Genomic DNA, 17857 nt, shown 5'->3' with positions numbered 1-17857 from the left:
ACAGCATCACTGAGACACTCTCATCATTGGCGTGGTCCAAAATAGTCATTAGTGGAAGAGACCCCCTTAGGGGTGTCCAGTCTCCTCCCGTGCTCTAGGGCTGCCCTGGGGCATGGGGTCGAACCCAAACCCCTCTCACACATACTGGGTTCTGACCCAGGGTCCGTAGGCAGCTGTGGTCAGAGGGGCTTCCCTCCATGGGCCTCCTAGTGCAGCAAACTGCCTCCCTAGGCCACTTCTACCAGATGCTTTCCCCAATACCTTCCTCAGGTAGCTGCAGCCCTCTCTTCTTGGGAGTCCTTCTTCCACACTCCTTGTCTGTCCCCTATCTCCTTGCCCTCTGCTTACCTGAAGGAAACCCTTCTGAAGGGTTCCATAGGCCTTAATTAGCTACAGGTGCTAGTTTAGCCTCCTGCTGCTAGATGACCCCAGATAAGCCTCAATCTGTGGGAAACATAAAAGCATACACCCAGCTGAAAACGTATCTCCCTTCCACGAGGTTGCTGTAGACCCTGGCCTGCAGTGAGCTATCACAGGCCATATCTACGCTAGCAAATGTTTTTGAAAGCTTTTTCAAAAGAAAGGGCTCTTTTGAAATATCCAGCAGTGTGTCTACACATAAAAAGCACTCTTTTGAAATGAAATAAAGAATGGGGCGCTCCTTTCAAAAATGCTCTTCCACTCCCGTTTCAGGAAGAGTTCCTTCTTTCGAAAGAAAGTGTGTGTAGACATTCTGTGAGCCCTCCTCCCCTCTCGCCCCAAAAGAGCAGTCCTCACAGCACCTGATTTTTTGTTCCCTGGGCAATTCTTTCGAAAGAGCGGGGGCTGTGTAGACACTCTCTTTCAAAAGTGCAAATCACTCTTTTGATCTGCTTTTTTGTGTGTGGATGCACTCTTTCGAAAGAAGTTCTTTGAGAAGAGATCTTCCAGAAAGATGTCTTTTGAAAGATGGCTGTAGCGTAGACGTAGCCTGTGTGTGTGACACAGACTTGGTATGTGCGACAGAAACAGCATGCGTGCGTTAGCTAAGGTTCTGAGAGAAGCTGCCTTCTCTCTCTAAGGAAAATCTGTCCTGCTCTGCACTCCTGAGTCAGTTATCATCCATCAGACTGGAGCAGCTCGGCTGCCTATCTCCCACTCCCCAGTCCCTGCCTTGCAGAGATGAGGTACTAGTGCAGGAGAACACCCTGACTTCAGCACTGTCCTCTCCCCTCCACCTCTGCACAGTTAGCAGAAGAATCCTAGCAGCAGCTCAGCTGCAAGACAGAACAAAATGGGGGAGGGTTGGGGGGGGTGGAGCTGAAAACATGCTGCTGGCTGTAAACATGCATGCTCTGCTAACCAGCTGGGTTGGCCAGAGGAAAATGCTTGGAAGACAGTCCAGCTCCGGGGCTGATTTTGCCCACCACTGCTTTAAGATGATATCTTCACTACATGCTGGTGTATGATTCCCAGCTTATGTGCACATACTCATGCTCACTCATCAAGCTAGCACAAGTATGAACAGCAGCATTGCTGGGGTAGCATAGGCAGTAGCACAACTCACTCCACTAAGCATAATCCTGCCTGAAACTGGTGGGTGTATCCTTGGCACAGCTTGCCACCCACCACCCATGCTGTATCACCATGCCCAGGCTTTGCAGCTAGTCTACTATTTATATTTCCATTAACGCTTGCTGAGCTAGCATGAGCATGCATATGTGAGCTAGCAATCATGCCCCAAATTTGAAGTGTAGGAATACCGTGAAGATTTCCCATTCAGTGCCACACTATGAAGAGTTGTTACAAGTTGAAGTTCATGCATGCATTACCAATTAATCCAACTCTTCCAGCCCAGTTCTCCTCTCCCTTCATGCCTGGCTTCCACACAACCCAGCCACCTCTGGCTACAGCACAGGCAGGAAGGAGGTAAGCCCTAAGAATACATTAGGTGCTAGAGCCCAATGACTGCAGAGGCTTCAGAGGACCTGGCCGGGGGGGGCACCTAGCAGACCCAAGAACCCTGCCCTCACTGGGGACAGGACTCATAGTAGGGGATGAAGACAATGCTAAACCACTGCCCTAAGGGCTGCTGTAGTGCCTGCAAGACTGGAGCATGAACAGGCTGGAAATCACTCCTCCACTGATGTTAGCATTCACATACCAGTCCAGAGCTTAGCTGAGGAGCAGAGCAGGTACACTGTGCCACCACTACATGGGGCTCTGGCACATGCAGGACTCAACTCTTCCTGGCCAGACCAGCAGATCTTTGGCAATGCTCTCTCTAATCTTTTCCATCCACATGCAGATTTCTTCTACGCATGCAAAATGTTTGTGTGCACTAAGTCATGTGCAAATGCCCACCAACAGTAGAAACAGAAAAATGTAGCTGTGGCTGCACTGTTAATCAGCTTGGTGCCATTTGAATCTCTCCTGAGTGGCCACATTAGCACACAGCTTACAAGGAGCCCTACCCTTGGGCTTTATGAGTGTGTTGGTGCAGCTGCAGGCAGTGGGGGAAGGAAGGAGTTTGTCCACCAGTCTGTCAGTGAGTGGAGTGCTACCACCATGGGGGACCTGGAAGAGCTGCAGGTCTGAGGGGACAAACTGGCAAAGCAGGGAGAGAAGAGCAAGAGGAAAAGCACATAAAGGGCCAGTAAATAGGCAGGAGAGGCAACTCAACCAGCTGCTGCCTGGTGCCCATCCACACTCACCAGCCACAACATGCAGCCAACTAGAAACAGAACAGGGTGCGGAGTCCTCGCTCAGAGCTGGCACGCAGAGAGGGCCTGAGGACAGAGCAGCAGCAGGGCAGCCAGCCCCACCTGCTGCATCTTTGCCCCACCACCTTCCTTGCACACTCATACCCATTGTCAAGCACGAGGCCCTCCCCCTCGTGGGCAGGCAGTTGTCAAGCAGGGGTCTCGCCAGCCCCAGGACCTGCCAGGACAGACGGGGGCAGGGGAGAGACCGAAAACACAGCACTATTCGCCTGCTTTGAGGAAAGCTTTGGGCCGCCTTCCGTAGGGCTTAAATGCAGGCTCGCTCCAGTTCCGCAACTCACCACTCCCAGGCCGCTGCTCAGAGGGCCGCCTGAGCAGCAGCAGCCGCAGCCCCGGCGCTCCGGTTGCGGGGGCCGGAGCAGGGCCCAGCCACCGCCACGGGGGGAGCCGCGCGGCTCGGGCCGCCCCCTACCTGTCATCTCGGCCATGTGGTGCGGAGGGATGCCCATGACGCGGGCGCAGGCCTCCATCTGCTGCGCCACCAGCGGCTTGGTGGGCGCCAGGAAGAGCACCTTGGCGGAGGGGAACCAGCGGTAGAAGTTGTACATGACCACGGCGGCGATGAAGGTCTTGCCCAGGCCGGTGGGCAGGCACACCAGCGTGTTGGCCAGCAGCGCCGCGCGCGCCATGCGCTCCTGGTAGGCGCGCACCGGCCAGTTGGTGGGGTAGATCCACAGCGAGCCCGCCGCCGCGCAGAACCCGCAGCCCAGGTCGCGTTCGGCCTCGGCCGCCGCCGCCAGCAGCGCCTCATCGTCCGTCTCCTCCTCCGCCAACGCCGCCTCAGACCCGGGACGCGCTCCAGAGGCGGGAGGGGGGACCAACCGCCGCCGGGGTGGCCCTAGGGCGGGGCCAACGCGAGACCCCCAGCTCTGGAACAGAGTCCGTTGCCCGCCGCCACTCATGCTCGGCCCCTCAGCGCCAGGACCGGCGGCTCCCCGGGAACGCTTGAAAGCCGCGCCACACTCTGCGTACTGCCGCTTGAGCCCCGGCCCCCGCGGCATGCCGGGAAAGGTAGTCCGGAAGGAAGTGCAGCCCTTAGGCGCTGTGGAACACTGGGAAATGCAGACATGGGCGGGGCTTACAGCCAAGGGGCGCTGTGGCAGGCTGGGAAGTGTAATCCTGGGCGGGGCTTACGGCTGGTAGGCGCTGTGGCAGGCTGGGAAGTGTAGTTCTGGGCGGGGCTTACGGCTGGTAGGCGCTGTGGCAGGCTGGGAAGTCTAGTCCTGGGCGGGGCTTACGGCAGGTAGGCGCTGTGGCAGGCTGGGAAGTCTAGTCCTGGGCGGGGCTTACGGCAGGTAGGCGCTGTGGCAGGCTGGGAAGTCTAGTCCTGGGCGGGGCTTACGGCTGGTAGGCGCTGTGGCAGGCTGGGAAGTCTAGTCCTGGGCGGGGCTTACGGCTGGTAGGCGCTGTGGCAGGCTGGGAAGTCTAGTCCTGGGCGGGGCTTACGGCTGGTAGGCGCTGTGGCAGGCTGGGAAGTGTAGTCCTGGGCGGGGCTTACGGCTGGTAGGCGCTGTGGCAGGCTGGGAAGTCTAGTCCTGGGCGGGGCTTACGGCTGGTAGGCGCTGTGGCAGGCTGGGAAGTCTAGTCCTGGGCGGGGCTTACGGCTGGTAGGCGCTGTGGCAGGCTGGGAAGTCTAGTCCTGGGCGGGGCTTACGGCAGGTAGGCGCTGTGGCAGGCTGGGAAGTCTAGTCCTGGGCGGGGCTTACGGCTGGTAGGCGCTGTGGCAGGCTGGGAAGTGTAGTTCGTACCCAGTCAGCCGCACAGAGCGTGCACGCGGGTGCGATGGAACTTACCGTACATTGCTTTATTCACCCGGGACAAGGCCGTGTGGGACAGAACCGAACAGAAGCCAGTCACCCATTTCACTCGTGCGTAGTGCACTCGCCAGGCCCGTCGGAACAGTGACCGGAACAGTGACCGGGAACACGGCCAGGAACGAGGCACCAGATGGGCGGGTAGCAGCAAGGTTCAGAACGTTAAAAAACAGCCCCCACATCCAACTCCCCGCCCCTCTGACCCCGCCCACCACCACAGACCCCCCCCCCGCCCCCGCCCCTCTGACCCCCCCCACCACAGACCCCCCCGCCCCCGCCCCTCTGACCCCGCCCCTCACCAGACTCCCCCACCCGTCTGACCCCGCCCATCCACCTCATCCAACTGCCCCGCCCGTCTGACCCCGCCCACCACCACAGACCGCCCCGCCCCCACCCCTCTGACCCCGCCCATCCACCTCATCCAACTGCCCCGCCCCTCTGACCCCGCCCACCACCACAGATCCCCCCGCCCCCGCCCCTCTGACCCCGCCCCCCACCACAGACCCCCCCCCGCCCCCGCCCCCGCCCCTCTGACCCCGCCCCTCACCAGACTCCCCCGCCCCCACCCCTCTGACCCCGCCCACCCACCTCATCCAACTGCCCCGCCCGTCTGACCCCGCCCACCACCACAGACCGCCCCGCCCCCACCCCTCTGACCCCGCCCATCCACCTCATCCAACTGCCCCGCCCGTCTGACCCCGCCCACCACCACAGACACGACCCTCTGCCCTCTGACTCCGCCCACTCACCCCAGGCACCGCCCCCCACCCGTCTGCCCACTCCCGACAAAGCCGAGCCCGCCTCCCCGCCCCCGGCCCCTCCCTTCCAGCCTCGGCCGTGGCCGTGAGGCGCAGCCCCGCCCCCAGCCTGCCCGCCGCCGGCCACGCGCCGCGCGGGAGCCCCGTGGGGGAGCAGGGGGTGCGGCGCGGCAAGATGGCGGCGGTCCCGCCGCGGCAGTGGAGCGCCGAGGAGCTGCGCAGCGAGGCGCTGCCCAAGAAAGACCTCATCAAGTTCCTGCAGGAGCACGCGGCGCAGGCGGTGAGGGGGCCGCGGGGGGCCGGCTCCGGGCGGGGCCTCCCCCATGTGCCGGCTCGCTGCGGCTGTCGCTGCGCTCCTCCCGGCCCTGCGGGGGGATGGTGCAAGGGCGGGCCGGACCCGGGTCTCCCCGCCGGGCCTAGTCACACCCCGCGCCCCCCCGGCCTGTCCTCCCCGCCTCCCCTGCCCGCCCCTCCCCCCCCGGGCCTCCCCTGCCCGCCCCTCCCCCCCCGGGCCTCCCCTGCCCCCCATCTGTTCTGGCCTGTCCGCCCCTCCTCCCCCCGGGCCTCCCCTGCCCCCCTATCTATTCTGGCCTGTCCGCCCCTCTCCCCCCCGGGCCTCCTGTGCTCCCCCATCTGTTCTGGCCTGTCCGCCCCTCCCCCCCCGGGCCTCCCCTGCCCCCCCATCTATTCTGGCCTGTCCGCCCCTCTCCCCCCCGGGCCTCCCCTGCCCCCCATCTGTTCTGGCCTGTCCGCCCCTCCTCCCCCCGGGCCTCCTGTGCTCCCCCATCTGTTCTGGCCTGTCCGCCCCTCCTCCCCCCGGGCCTCCCCTGCTCCCCCATCTGTTCTGGCCTATCCGCCCCTCCTCCCCCCGGGCCTCCCCTGCTCCCCCATCTGTTCTGGCCTGTCCGCCCCTCCTCCCCCCGGGCCTCCCCTGCTCCCCCATCTGTTCTGGCCTGTCCGCCCCTCCTCCCCCCCGGGCCTCCCCTGCTCTCCCATCTGTTCTGGCCTGTCCGCCCCTCCTCCCCCACGGGCCTCCCCGTCCGCCCCTCACCCCGCGGGCCTCCCCTGCCCTGCATCTGTTCTGGCCTGTCCGCCCCTCCTCCCCCCCGGGCCTCCCCTGCCCCCCATCTGTTCTGGCTTGTCCGCCCCTCCTCCCCCCTGGGCCTCCCCTGCCCTGCATCTGTTCTGGCCTGTCCGCTCCTCCTCCCCCACGGGCCTCCCCGTCCGCCCCTCACCCCGCGGGCCTCCCCTGCCCCCCATCTGTTCTGGCCTGTCCGCCCCTCCTCCCCCACGGGCCTCCCCATCCGCCCCTCCCCCCGCGGGCCTCCCCTGCCCCCCATTTGTTCTGGCCTGTCCGCTCTTCCTCCCCCCCGGACCTCCCCTGCCCCCCATCTGTTCTGGCCTGTCCGCCCCTCTTCCCCCCCGGGCCTCCCCTGCTCCCCCATCTGTTCTGGCCTGTCCGCCCCTCCTCCCCCCCGGGCCTCCCCTGCTCCCCCATCTGTTCTGGCCTGTCCGCCCCTCCTCCCCCCCGGGCCTCCCCTGCTCCCCCATCTGTTCTGGCCTGTCCGCCCCTCCTCCCCCCCGGGCCTCCCCTGCTCCCCCATCTGTTCTGGCCTGTCTGCCCCTCCTCCCCCCCGGGCCTCCTCTGCCCCCCATCTGTTCTGGCCTGTCCGCCCCTCCTCCCCCATGGGCCTCCCCGTCCGCCCCTCCCCCCGCGGGCCTCCCCTGCTCCCCCATCTGTTCTGGCTTGTCCGCCCCTCCTCCCCCCCGGGCCTCCCCTGCCCCCCATCTGTTCTGGCCTATCCGCTCCTCCTCCCCCCGGGCCTCCCCTGCCCCCCCATCTGTTCTGGCCTATCCGCTCCTCCTCCCCCCGAGCCTCCCCTGTCCGCCCTCCTCCCCCCGGGCCTCCCCTGCCCCCCATCTGTTCTGGCCTATCTGCTCCTCCTCCCCCCGGGCGTCCCCTGCTCCCCCATCTGTTCTGGCCTGTCCACCCCTCCCCGCCCTGCCTCCCCCGCCCCCCATCTGTTCTGTCCTCCCCGCCTGGCCTGTCCGCCCCTGCCCCCCCAGCCTGTCCTCCCCGCCTGGCCTGTCCACCCCTCCCCCCGGGCCTCCCCTGCCCCCCCAGCCTGTCCTCGCGCCTGTCCTCCCCGCCCTGCCTCCCCCTCCTCACCATCTGTTCTCCCCACCTCTCGTGGCTTTCCGCCATTCCCGGCTGGGGCCCCCCAACCTGTTCTCTTCCCCCTTGCGGTCCCTCCCACCTGCCCTCCCACTTTGTTCTCCACCCCAGCTGGATCCTGGGCCCTCCTGGACCCAGCAACTGCCACCCCTGTGACCCTCCCACCTGGATCCTGGGGGGGGCCCCTTTGGACCTGGCTGCTCCTGCCCAGTGACTCCCTAGTCCCTGCATGTCCCTTGCCAGCTTATTCCAGGCAGACCCCGTGAGCCTCCCTAGCACCCCCCTGTTGATTCAGCCCTGATTGGGCCTCACGTCCATCCCTGACTCTGCCTTTGCTGGATCCAGTTAGCCCTCTAACCCAACACCCTCTCACCTCTTGATGCAATCCCAGCCAAATTGCATGACACCCCCTGCCTGGACACTGCCACTCCCAGTCCACCATGGGCACATGTATGGATGTGACTGATCCATCTTGTGAGAGCTCCCTGCTCTCCAGGCGCAACCTTCCATTCCTGTGGTGCCAGCACCCCATGCCCTTTTCAGGGCAGACTGTGGGCCTGGGACTCATCATGGATATCTTGGGCAACTCTGCTAAATTTTCCCTTCTTGTTTATAGTTCCTTGCAGAACACAAATTACTGGGGCAAATAAAAAATGTGGCCAAGACTGCGAACAAGGAGCAGCTAGTGACAGCCTATAACCAGCTTTTTGAAACTCAGGTTGGTATTTGGGTGATGTGCTCTCAGAGAGGAAGGGGCTGTAGAAGAAAGTGTGTATATTGGTTTCATATGTTGATTGTGGCCTTCTGAATATCCCTATCATAATAAATACCCATATACTCGATAAAAGTAAGGTAGAAATTATGTTCCTTATAGAGCGCATTATCAGATATACCACTTGTTCAGATTAGTCGGGGGAAAAATAAACAAGTTGATAGAATTTGTTGAAAGGGTATTACCACAATTGACAGAATAGCCAAAAAAGAATGAAGCTTGATGGCTGACACTTGTTATGCAATTAGTTTTCAGTGAGTGGAAGTTTTGCTAATTTTGATTTTTTTTCTTTGACCCCTTAAAAATCTAGGGCCCTTGAATAACATTTTGATTGTACATTCCCTTCAGAGCAAATTAAAATAAATACTCGTGCAACTACGTTTTCATTGTCAGACACAGTGTGACATCTTTTATCCTTTATAATATCCTGCATTGTTACATCTTTTTTCATATTTGTGTAACTTCTATTTCAGTTTGCTGTATTATAGCTATGTTGACCCCAGGTTAATAGAGGGACAGGGTGGGTAAGGTAATCTTTTGTTCCACCAATTTCTTTTGGTGAGAGAGTGAAACACCTCTGACTCCACAGGGCTCTTTTTCAGGTCTGGCAATATACTCAGAACATCACAAATAAAGGCACTGTAGAACAGATTGTGTAGCATAAGTTAATACTGTCAGACTTTGTTTAAAGTAAAGTAGCCCTTTCGTACCTCCCACAAGACACATCTCTAGATCCTACACACACCAATACAACATATGGCATACTTCAGCCAGTGTGCTAAATGCCGATAACTATGTGGGTGTCCCAAAGGGTGTACTCAGCACACTGGGTGGTGGCCCCAAGTGGATCTGTGATCAAAAACAACATTGTGTAATGCACTACTCCCTCTTTTTTTGTCTGATGACTAGAGCAGCGTTGAATGGGCTGAGTAGATGTTCACTACATATGCTGAGCAATCTGTTCCACCTCAGATTTAGTTATGACACTGCCTTTCCCAGATCTAAAGAAGAGCTGTGGGGTGTGAGAGCTGTTTTTTTCCCCCACTTACAGAAGTTGGTTCAATAAAAGATATTACCACACTCCCCTTGTTTCTCTCGTTACGTTGTGGAACTTTAAAACTGCTAATTCTTTCCCCTCCAGAATTGGTCCATTAGTATGTAAAAGCTGGAAAGTACAGTTACGACGGCCTTCTGGAGGATTTCCTCTTCTGTTATGTAGTGCATAATGGTAAATTCATTCCTTGCAGCGCTTTAAAGGCACGGAAAGCACAGATAAAGTGACAGAACAGGTAAAGAATGTCAAGATTAACGAGGACAAGGCAAAAGAAAGCAAGTCTGAAGAGATCGTTGATGAGGTTTGTATGAAAGCAACTCCTCCTGAAATTGACTGCTACCTATGTGTAGTACATTCACTTCTGAAATCTTGAATGATAAAAGGTCGAGAATTTGAGTGGGTGAGGTGGTGGGGGCTTGCTAATAAAATGTGCAGCCTGAAGTGAATCTGTAAATTGATTCTGAAACTGTTCAAGCTGAAGTATGGCTGGCAGCCTTTCACTAGGTGAATGGCACTATCCCAACAGAGAGCGCTAGTGTTACTGCAAAGTACAGTAAAGTCTTGGCATATGCGAGGGTTCTGTTCCACGCACTCTCGTGTAGACCCGGATTTTGTGCAAGTTGAGGTCTGGCTTTTTCCCTGGCAGAACACATGTTCTGCAGCCGGGGAAGCAGCTGAAAGGTAAGTACTGGGCTGCGGGGGGGGGGTGGCAGTTGGGGAGGGTTAAGCCTGGTGGTGGGTTGGGGCTGTGGGAGGCAGGCGGGGGCAGTGAGCTAAGCCTGGGGTGGGTTAGGGCAGCAGGGGGGTGAGGGGTGGAGTTGAACCAGAACCAGAGTGGTGCTTGGGGCGGGGGGGGAAGTTCCGCACTGAAGGTGTGCGGGAGGAGACGGGGTTGCACTGGAGCCGCAGGGGGGCAGGCACCTTGTGAGCCAGCAGGGAGGTTGTGCCAGAGCCACATGGAGGGGGTAGCTTGTGATCTGGCAGGGGGAGGGGGGTTGCTGTGGAGCTGCATGGAAAAGGCGGGTTGGCAGCTTGTTAGCTGGCGGGGGGGTCATGTCAGAGCTGCATGGGGTGGGCAGGCAGGCAGCTTGTGAGCTGGCGTGGGGTTGTGCTGGAGCTGCACAGGGCGGGGGAGGGCGGGTTGAACCGCAGCTGCTTACAGGTGGTTTAAACGGGGCTGAGGTCAGGGTCAGACATGTAAGAGCTGGGTCCAGTTTCGCATACTCTAAGATGTTACTGTATTTATTTTATTGGTACAGTGTAACCCCTCAGCATTTTCTCTCTGGTTAGAATAGTCACTGACTGGACAGGGCTACCTGTGGGGGCCAGAGCCCCAGTGAAGAAATGTTCAGTGATGTTAACAGTTGAGCAGCTCAACATACACAAACTTGTAAGCAAGCCAAGAGCACTCAGTTTCTCTTTACAAGTTGTTGTTCATAAGTCTGTATTGGTAGTTTATTGGAAGTATATAATCTCACTGAAAATTGGACCCTGATTCATCTTCTCCCCCAGCATTTCCTGCCTATTTTGAGCCAGTAATCATTCTCATGCACATCGTCTCCAAAGTTTTAAACAGCTTTGGCATCAGATTCAATCTTGTTTCGTCATAGGTTATGTTTCTGTAGCCCTTTTCTCAAAGGGTGCTAAAGTATTGTACATGGTACATTAATTTATAAGCATTTATTATGAGAGCTGTTCACATTATGGTTTATTCAGTGGTTTAAATTCCATTCACTTTGGTCAGTTTTGCTCATCTGTTATTGTTAACCATTGTCATGGTAATTCTCTATTTTTATCTTAACTCAGGGCCCACCAAAATATACAAAGTCAGTTCTGAAAAAGGGGGATAAGACGAACTTTCCCAAAAAAGGAGACGTTGTTCATTGCTGGTATACGGGAAAGTTACAGGATGGGACGGTCTTTGATACCAATATTCAGACAAGTAAGGTCCCATGGATAGCATGCTCTTGCACGTGTAGGGGTCAGATGACTTACGTTATGTATGAGTGGAAGAAAATGGCTGGGATGTTAGTTGCCAATTTGTCTTGTCAGACAACATTTATGCTGCTTTTAAAAGCTTGAATGGCCAGAATCCTCAGAAATTGCTCCTGCCCCTCTGTCCTGGTGCGATCAAGGTGCTGTTGCTGACAGTTCTTGGGATCAGTCTTTCCAAGAGCAAAAGCAGGGTAGTCTCTGAGGCTCTCACTTTTGTAACCAGATCCCTGCATCTTGCCATAGGCCAAGTATAGTATTACCCATTGCTTGGAAAGGTAAGGCACACTGATTTAGTCAGGCCTGTGGCAGAGGTCAAGGCTTTTAATTCAGGAATCTTTACAGCTATATAGCCCGTGTAACAGTAGCTAATGTAGCTACCAGACATGCATATCATTATCAGTTTAATGCAGATGTGCCTTGGGGATAAGCGCATAAAATACATAGCTTTGAGCTGGGAGGGGAGTGAGGGAAGAGTGCTCAGAACATAAATTTTTGCAGCAGTTTTATAGCACAGGTAATAGATTGTAGTTGCAATAATATTCAAGGTTCTCTGTTTTACAACCCATTTTTGTAGTTCAGACATTAAACAGAAAATTGGTTCTATTCAGCATGTTGCTGGCTTGCTAAATAGAGCACTTTTCTGCCTTTCTAATACCAGAGGGAGTCTCCCTTTCACATCAGTATCCACTCTGGTGTTAGTTTCTTTAAACCAATGAAGCTGCCATGTGGGCCCCTTCATCAACACTGAATGTCATGCATTGCTTGCTGTTTAGCTGCTGTTCTGAATTTCTCCACATTCCATATCAATTGTTCATTTATAACTCCTCTTCAGGTGTGTATGTTGGTGCAGTAAGTATTTGTGATGCATAGCCAGTGTGAGCTAGTTCATTGTTTAACTCTGACTGAATAAATGTATACACAAGTGTCTTTCAGGTTCAAAGAAGAAGAAAGGAGCCAAGCCTTTAAGCTTCAAAGTCGGCGTAGGAAAAGTTATTAGAGGCGTAAGTGGATCATAAGTCTGTCAGCATGTCAAAATTGGAAGTCCTGGGCTTCTAGGATTACCCCTTCGTGTACATCTGTTGGGTCTGTCTCGAAGATACCTTGGGGAGGGAGGGAGTTGATAGCTCTTATGCCAGTAATAGGCTGTGTTTCAGTTCTGCGAGTACACCTTACCTTCTCAGTGCTAGTCTCTTCACATAACTAACCATGGACAGCAGTATTGGATTGTACATTCATGGGGGCAGAGATGGTGTTGTAGATATTTGTGCAAGTAGCACAGTGAGCCTTGGCTGGGGCCCTGCATGTGGCAAGCAGACTGCATTCTGAATGCTGGCTGCGAGGTGTCATGCCCTTAAGCAGAATTCACAGCCCAGTGTGAAGTGCCTAAAAAGGGGTCTCTGAGCTCAACAGGCTGAGCAGGGAAGCACCTACATAAAGTGTGAAATGAAGGAGCACCAGGGCTTAGGGCTTGGATCCACAGGAGTATGCAGGTGCCTAATCCCCTGGGTTGAGGCTTTAGGCACTTCTGCTTGGAATTCTCTGCTGTGATCCCTCTCCTGGAGTTCATAGCCAGTAACTCAGTAGTCCTGCCACTCCCTTGAGATGGAAGGGTCCTGTGTTCACATCACTGCACTGTCTGATTTGGAGCAGGAACTTGAACCCGTGTCTCTCAGGTTCCAGCTGAGTTCCCTAAGCGCTGGCCTTTGGGTGGGGACCAAGAGGGTTTCTCTCTGTAAAGAGAGCGAGTAGCTCAATGACCAAATGGGTAGGGGCTGTGGGTTGGGTTGGGTCTTTGAACCAGCACTAACAGAGCTGCTACAGCAGAGTCAGGAGCCTGGTGATTAGGGCAGTCTCCTGTGGTGTGGGAGCCCTGGGGCCAAATCCCTTCTCCTGATCAAGCCAGCCAAGTGAGGGCCCTCGTGGCTGAGCTGTTGAGTGTTCTGATGCAGACTGCCCCTAGAATTCCCGGCTTTGCCTGGGCTGTCAGCTGCAGGTCAGGGCTGCTCAGTGCGTACGTCAGCCTGGCCTCACAGGTGGAAGATGTGGAGTAGTGTGAGACATCTGAGGTGGCGTGTCTGGGTGAGACTCTCAGCAGAATGCCCGGCGACAGAACCCTGGGCACTTCATGATGTATGTCTCTGGAGGGCCTGGTGGCAGCTGAGTACTGGTTTTGGAAATATAATTTGTGCCTGTAGAGGCATCTAGGACAGGAGTGCACAAAGGGGGGGGGCATGAAATTTTATAAGTGGGGTGCCTTATGATCAGCCTCCCCCTCCCCACAGCTTCTGCTGCTTCCTCTGTGACCTGTGCTAGCTCTTCCCTCCTCCCTCTCCAGCCTCCCTCGCTTCCCTTCTCACCCACTTCTGCAGATGCTGAGGGTGTGCGGTGACCAATAGGAATGGCACCCCGCCCACCACAGACAGGAGGCCCTGAATCAGGTGACAGGGCAGCCAGTGAGCCCCTGGATGGGTAAGATGGCCGGTCTGGTCCCCACAGCACACTGACACCCAGGACTCAACCTTCTTCTGCCCCCAAGATGGAAGTGCTGCTGCATGGGGGGGTGGGGATGCACTATCCTGCCCGTGGCACAGCCTGGGATCACCACCTCCCGGCTTGACAGTGTCACCAAGTTCCAGAGATGGCACAGTAGCAAGGGCAACACCTGCATGGTGGAGGCAGTGAGGCAGGTGAGCCCCTGGTCTCCCTGCCTGCCCCCCCGAGCTCCCATCTACCCTTTAGGTTGCTACCCCTTTGGGCCACTCCTTACATCCCCTGCATGGCTTCCTGGGGTCCTGACCCTGAGCATCCCTCCCCCTTTCTGCGCACTGCCTCCCCATACCTTCTGTGGTCCTTCCTCAGGTTGGGGGGGCCCTGCTGATTTCAGGGACAAAAAGTGGGGCCCAGCATAAAAAGTCTGCTCACCCCTGATCTAGGGGGTACACAAGTCCCTTTGTGCATCTAGCCCTAGCCCAATGCAAACTGACAGTATGTGCTGGTGCCAGTCACCTAACAAGTCAGTCCTGTTCTTGTCTCCCACCAGAACCGTTCATGCCACAGCTAACCAGTGTCCTGAATGCCCCATGCTTGGGTGCATGTTCTGTTCGTAGAACATGTGTTGGGTCTGGATATTGCTCCAGGACTCTGACGAGCTGATGGCGCTCTGCAGTTCAGCTTGATCCTTGCACAAGGCGCTGCATGGTGCTCCAGACTGGCATGAGTGCAAGTGAAGGCTGCAAAAGGGGGATAGCTAAGGGGAAGTCTACGCTGCAGCTTTCTGGCTTGGGCAGAGGACCCACCCACCTGAGCACAGCAAGTGCCAGTGTAAATGGGCTCCTGGTGCTGAGAGCTTCTCGCCAGCTCTTTTAGTTTAGAAGAGAAGCCAAGCCACAGGCCCTTTACCCAGCTACATAGCTGCTTATCCTGGAGATCCTGTGAATGGGGGCGGATGTGCATGCAGTGTGGTGTGTCTGAGGAGGTGTGTGTGTGTGTGTGTGTGTGAGAGCCTCTTACTGTCAAGTGCTTGGCTACGTGCCCTGCTCTTTGCCTTGCATTTGTTACTAGGCAGCAGTAACTCTGTAGGGTCTGGTTCCCCCCCCCCGCCCCACTGCTCTACACAACTGGCTGTGGCTCTACATGCTGGTGCTGTGACACCCACTCTTGGGGGGGGGGGGGGGACCCAAAATGTCACTGGTCTCTTGGCCACTGCTGCAAGAAAATACTTGTCTGAATTTCTTGCAATAAGTTCTAATCTCTTACTTCAACATGTACAGCTCAAACAGCTGAGATATGAGCACCACCTGTTTGTTGTGATAATCTGACACAGTGCTAAACTCTGCATGCTAGCTAGGCGGTTTGGTATGGGGAGCACAAGCACCGAGATAAAATTAGTTATCACACTCTAGAGCCGTGCTGGATAACTGCGTATCAAAATAAGTTGAGCCTGTGAAAACAAACACGGGGGCGTTTCATGCTCTTTCTGAAATGAAGATTCAGCCTAGTAGTATCTTCTCACATCTGGGATTGGAAACTTGTCACTGAAGTTTCTTCTGTACTATATGTGCGTGGGCTATAAATCGGGATCAGTGGCAGTAATTTTTAGAGCAGCTCTTAAGCTGCAAGCTGGAAAGCATTCACTAGTGTGTGTTATGGTGCAGAGCCCAGGTACTTAAAAGGGTAGCATTCAGACTGTAGAAATTATTTTTTTTTTTTTTTTTTTTTTTTTTTTTGAAGTTCACGTTACAACATACTTGCTTTGTAGTGGGATGAAGCGCTGTTGACAATGAGTAAAGGGGAGAAGGCTCATCTGGAAATAGAACCTGAATGGGCTTACGGCAAGAAAGGACAACCTGATGCCAAGTATCCTTTTACTTGACAATATGATCAAAATTGAATGCATCTTTTTAAGAACATGCTTGTTCATAAAGTCACTCTGCAGTAAGATCCTTCCGTCTGGAAACCTCTAGCCCAGCCAAAGGTGTGCATTGACCACATGGTGTTTGACTTAAGGAACAAGAATTTTTTGGAGTGTGCACACTCTCTCACCTGCCCCTGCTTGGCACAAATTTCCAAGTTTGCTTTCTCCCCTCTGTCAGTGTTGCCTCTGCTTAGTAGTAAACAGTGGGAAGAGAGCAGACTTGTGCTATTGGCTGTCACAAACATTCAGGTCAGAGGCCTTGCAGGCAGGGATTTAGCAAGTGTCTGTTTGAACCAATCTTAGCTGAATCATGACATTAGTTTGGAAAGCAGGTACCGTACTACATCAGTGGTAAGCTCATTGTCATAGCTCTTCCTCTGAATGTAAACGTGCATTCTTGTGCAAGTTTCCTCATCTAGCACTGAAACAAATGCAGTGGTCTATTGGGGAATATGAGAGAGTAGCAAAGAGGAAACTGGCTGGGCTTTAAATGAAGATAAATCACAATCAGAATTTGGGGTGGGGCAGCGTGGACAGAGCTGATCCAGTTTGGTATAGGGCACTTGGACTTGGAGAAGATCCTCTCATAGATGAGGTAAAGATTCACACACAGCCCAACCATGGAAGTTATTGATGGGGGTTGTGAAGGACAAGATACGTGGAGACAAAGAACTAGATAAGCCTATGGAAGATGGCTCTAATGGTCAGGGATGTAACCCCATGCTTTGGGTGTCCCTCTGCCTGCCAGAAGCGGATGACAGGTGCATAGATCACTTGATTTACCTTGTTCTGTTCATGCTCTAAAGCACTGGCCACTAGCAAGATGACCTGATGCTGGGCTAGAAGGGCTGTTCTTCTGACCCAGGGTGTCCCTTTTGACATTCTTAGGGGGTGGGGGACAGAAGTTCTGCTGCCATTGCATCACTAACAGGTAAGGGGAAGGGTGCGATTCATCTGCATAGATGTTCCAGAATGCTCCTGGCTGGAGGACAGAAGGAGAAAATAGCCATGGGCTTATCTGCTGAATACCCCCTACATCCTGTGTGTCTCAGTTCCCTGCTAGCTTTGTGCTGCTGCTGGGGGGAGGGGCGAAATACCAGCTCTGTCTCTCTTCTCTCATTTTGCACCCCCTTTTCCAAAGTAGGAAAAGGGCTAAGGGGAGGTCTGACAGGAACACTTGCTGTGAAAATGCTTGGCAGCCTGAGTGCTGCTCCCTCACCTGGGCTGAAATGACTGTGTGGATGCTACAGGTTCTCCCCTTGCTGCTCCTCCATGCCTCTCTTTGGACCTGTCGTTCCACCAGTGAGACAGGTTGATACTCTCCAGAATCTTGTTCTGCTTTCCCACCCCTTCCTCCTAAAAGCTAAATAAGCAACATTAATTGTACCCTAAAATGACAATCTACTGCCTTATGCTGCTCCTGACTTGCTTGTTTTACTAGATTAACTGTGCTTTAAATGAGGGGGAACTCTGATGCCACAAGCATTTCATTAAGATCCTGTGAAACCTGCTTGCTGAACAGTTGGCACTAAGTGTTCCATAGGGTCACTGCCCTGTTCCAAATATAACGAATGAGTTAATGCCTTGGCTGTAGCATGTACACTAGTGGAGATGAGCACTTCCCTTGCCAGAGGCCACTGAAATTTCAAACTTGGCAATGTCACCTTAAACAACAGGTGGTAAATCACAAGCTAGGTCTCGACCATGTAGGCATCAAAATGGATTGTGTGAAAATGTCTTTAACTCTTGTAAAAACAGGATTCCTCCAAACGCAAAGCTCTTTTTTGAAGTTGAATTGGTGGACATTGATTGATATGAAGATCTTGTTTCTTTACTGCTGTGAATTCATCAATAAGTGAAGACATCTACCAACTGCAATTCTGGTCTTCCAGCTTCAGGAAATAGTTACAACTGTGACCTTCTGTATTGAAAATCAGTGTTTTTTCCCTAATCACTGTACAGTAAAACATCACTAAAGAAAATAGTTTATATATGGAGGTAGTTGAACTTCATGTGCTTCCATATTTCAGGAAATTTACCTGAAATATCTGATCTGCAGCAGAGGAAGCAGCTGTGGGGTTTATTTTTGAATTTTATGCAGTCTGTTGCAAT

General features: G+C 54.8%; 2 protein-coding genes across 3 annotated transcripts in view; one reads left to right on the top strand and one right to left on the bottom strand.

Annotated features, from left to right (window-relative positions):
• The window catches only part of FANCM (FA complementation group M), a 166802-nt gene extending 161911 nt beyond the window's left edge, over positions 1-4891 (bottom strand). The window contains exons 1-2 of one of the 2 annotated variants that reach the window (XM_074996151.1): positions 4556-4891; positions 3175-3814 (exon numbers count right to left, since the gene is read on the bottom strand). In XM_074996151.1, coding sequence (XP_074852252.1) covers positions 3175-3763 — 589 coding nt within the window. In that variant the 5' untranslated portion in view covers positions 3764-3814; positions 4556-4891. The remainder of the gene's footprint in view (positions 1-3174; positions 3815-4555) is intronic. The other variant, XM_074996152.1, reaches the window with a different exon arrangement.
• A 450-nt stretch (positions 4892-5341) lies between these two features.
• On the top strand, positions 5342-17736 carry FKBP3 (FKBP prolyl isomerase 3). Its single transcript, XM_074996149.1, has 7 exons — positions 5342-5614; positions 8127-8228; positions 9530-9637; positions 11143-11278; positions 12265-12332; positions 15590-15687; positions 17504-17736. Exons 1-7 carry the CDS (start codon positions 5510-5512, stop codon positions 17556-17558), a joined length of 672 nt encoding a protein of 223 aa, XP_074852250.1. The 5' UTR covers positions 5342-5509; the 3' UTR covers positions 17559-17736.
• The last annotated feature ends 121 nt before the right edge of the window (positions 17737-17857 follow it).

This window comes from Carettochelys insculpta, chromosome 6, assembly GCF_033958435.1.
Source record: "Carettochelys insculpta isolate YL-2023 chromosome 6, ASM3395843v1, whole genome shotgun sequence".
In the NCBI taxonomy this organism is placed as follows: Eukaryota; Metazoa; Chordata; order Testudines; family Carettochelyidae; genus Carettochelys; species Carettochelys insculpta.
The sequence above is the reverse complement of the archived record's forward strand: the minus strand, read 5'-3'. Positions and strand labels throughout refer to the sequence as shown.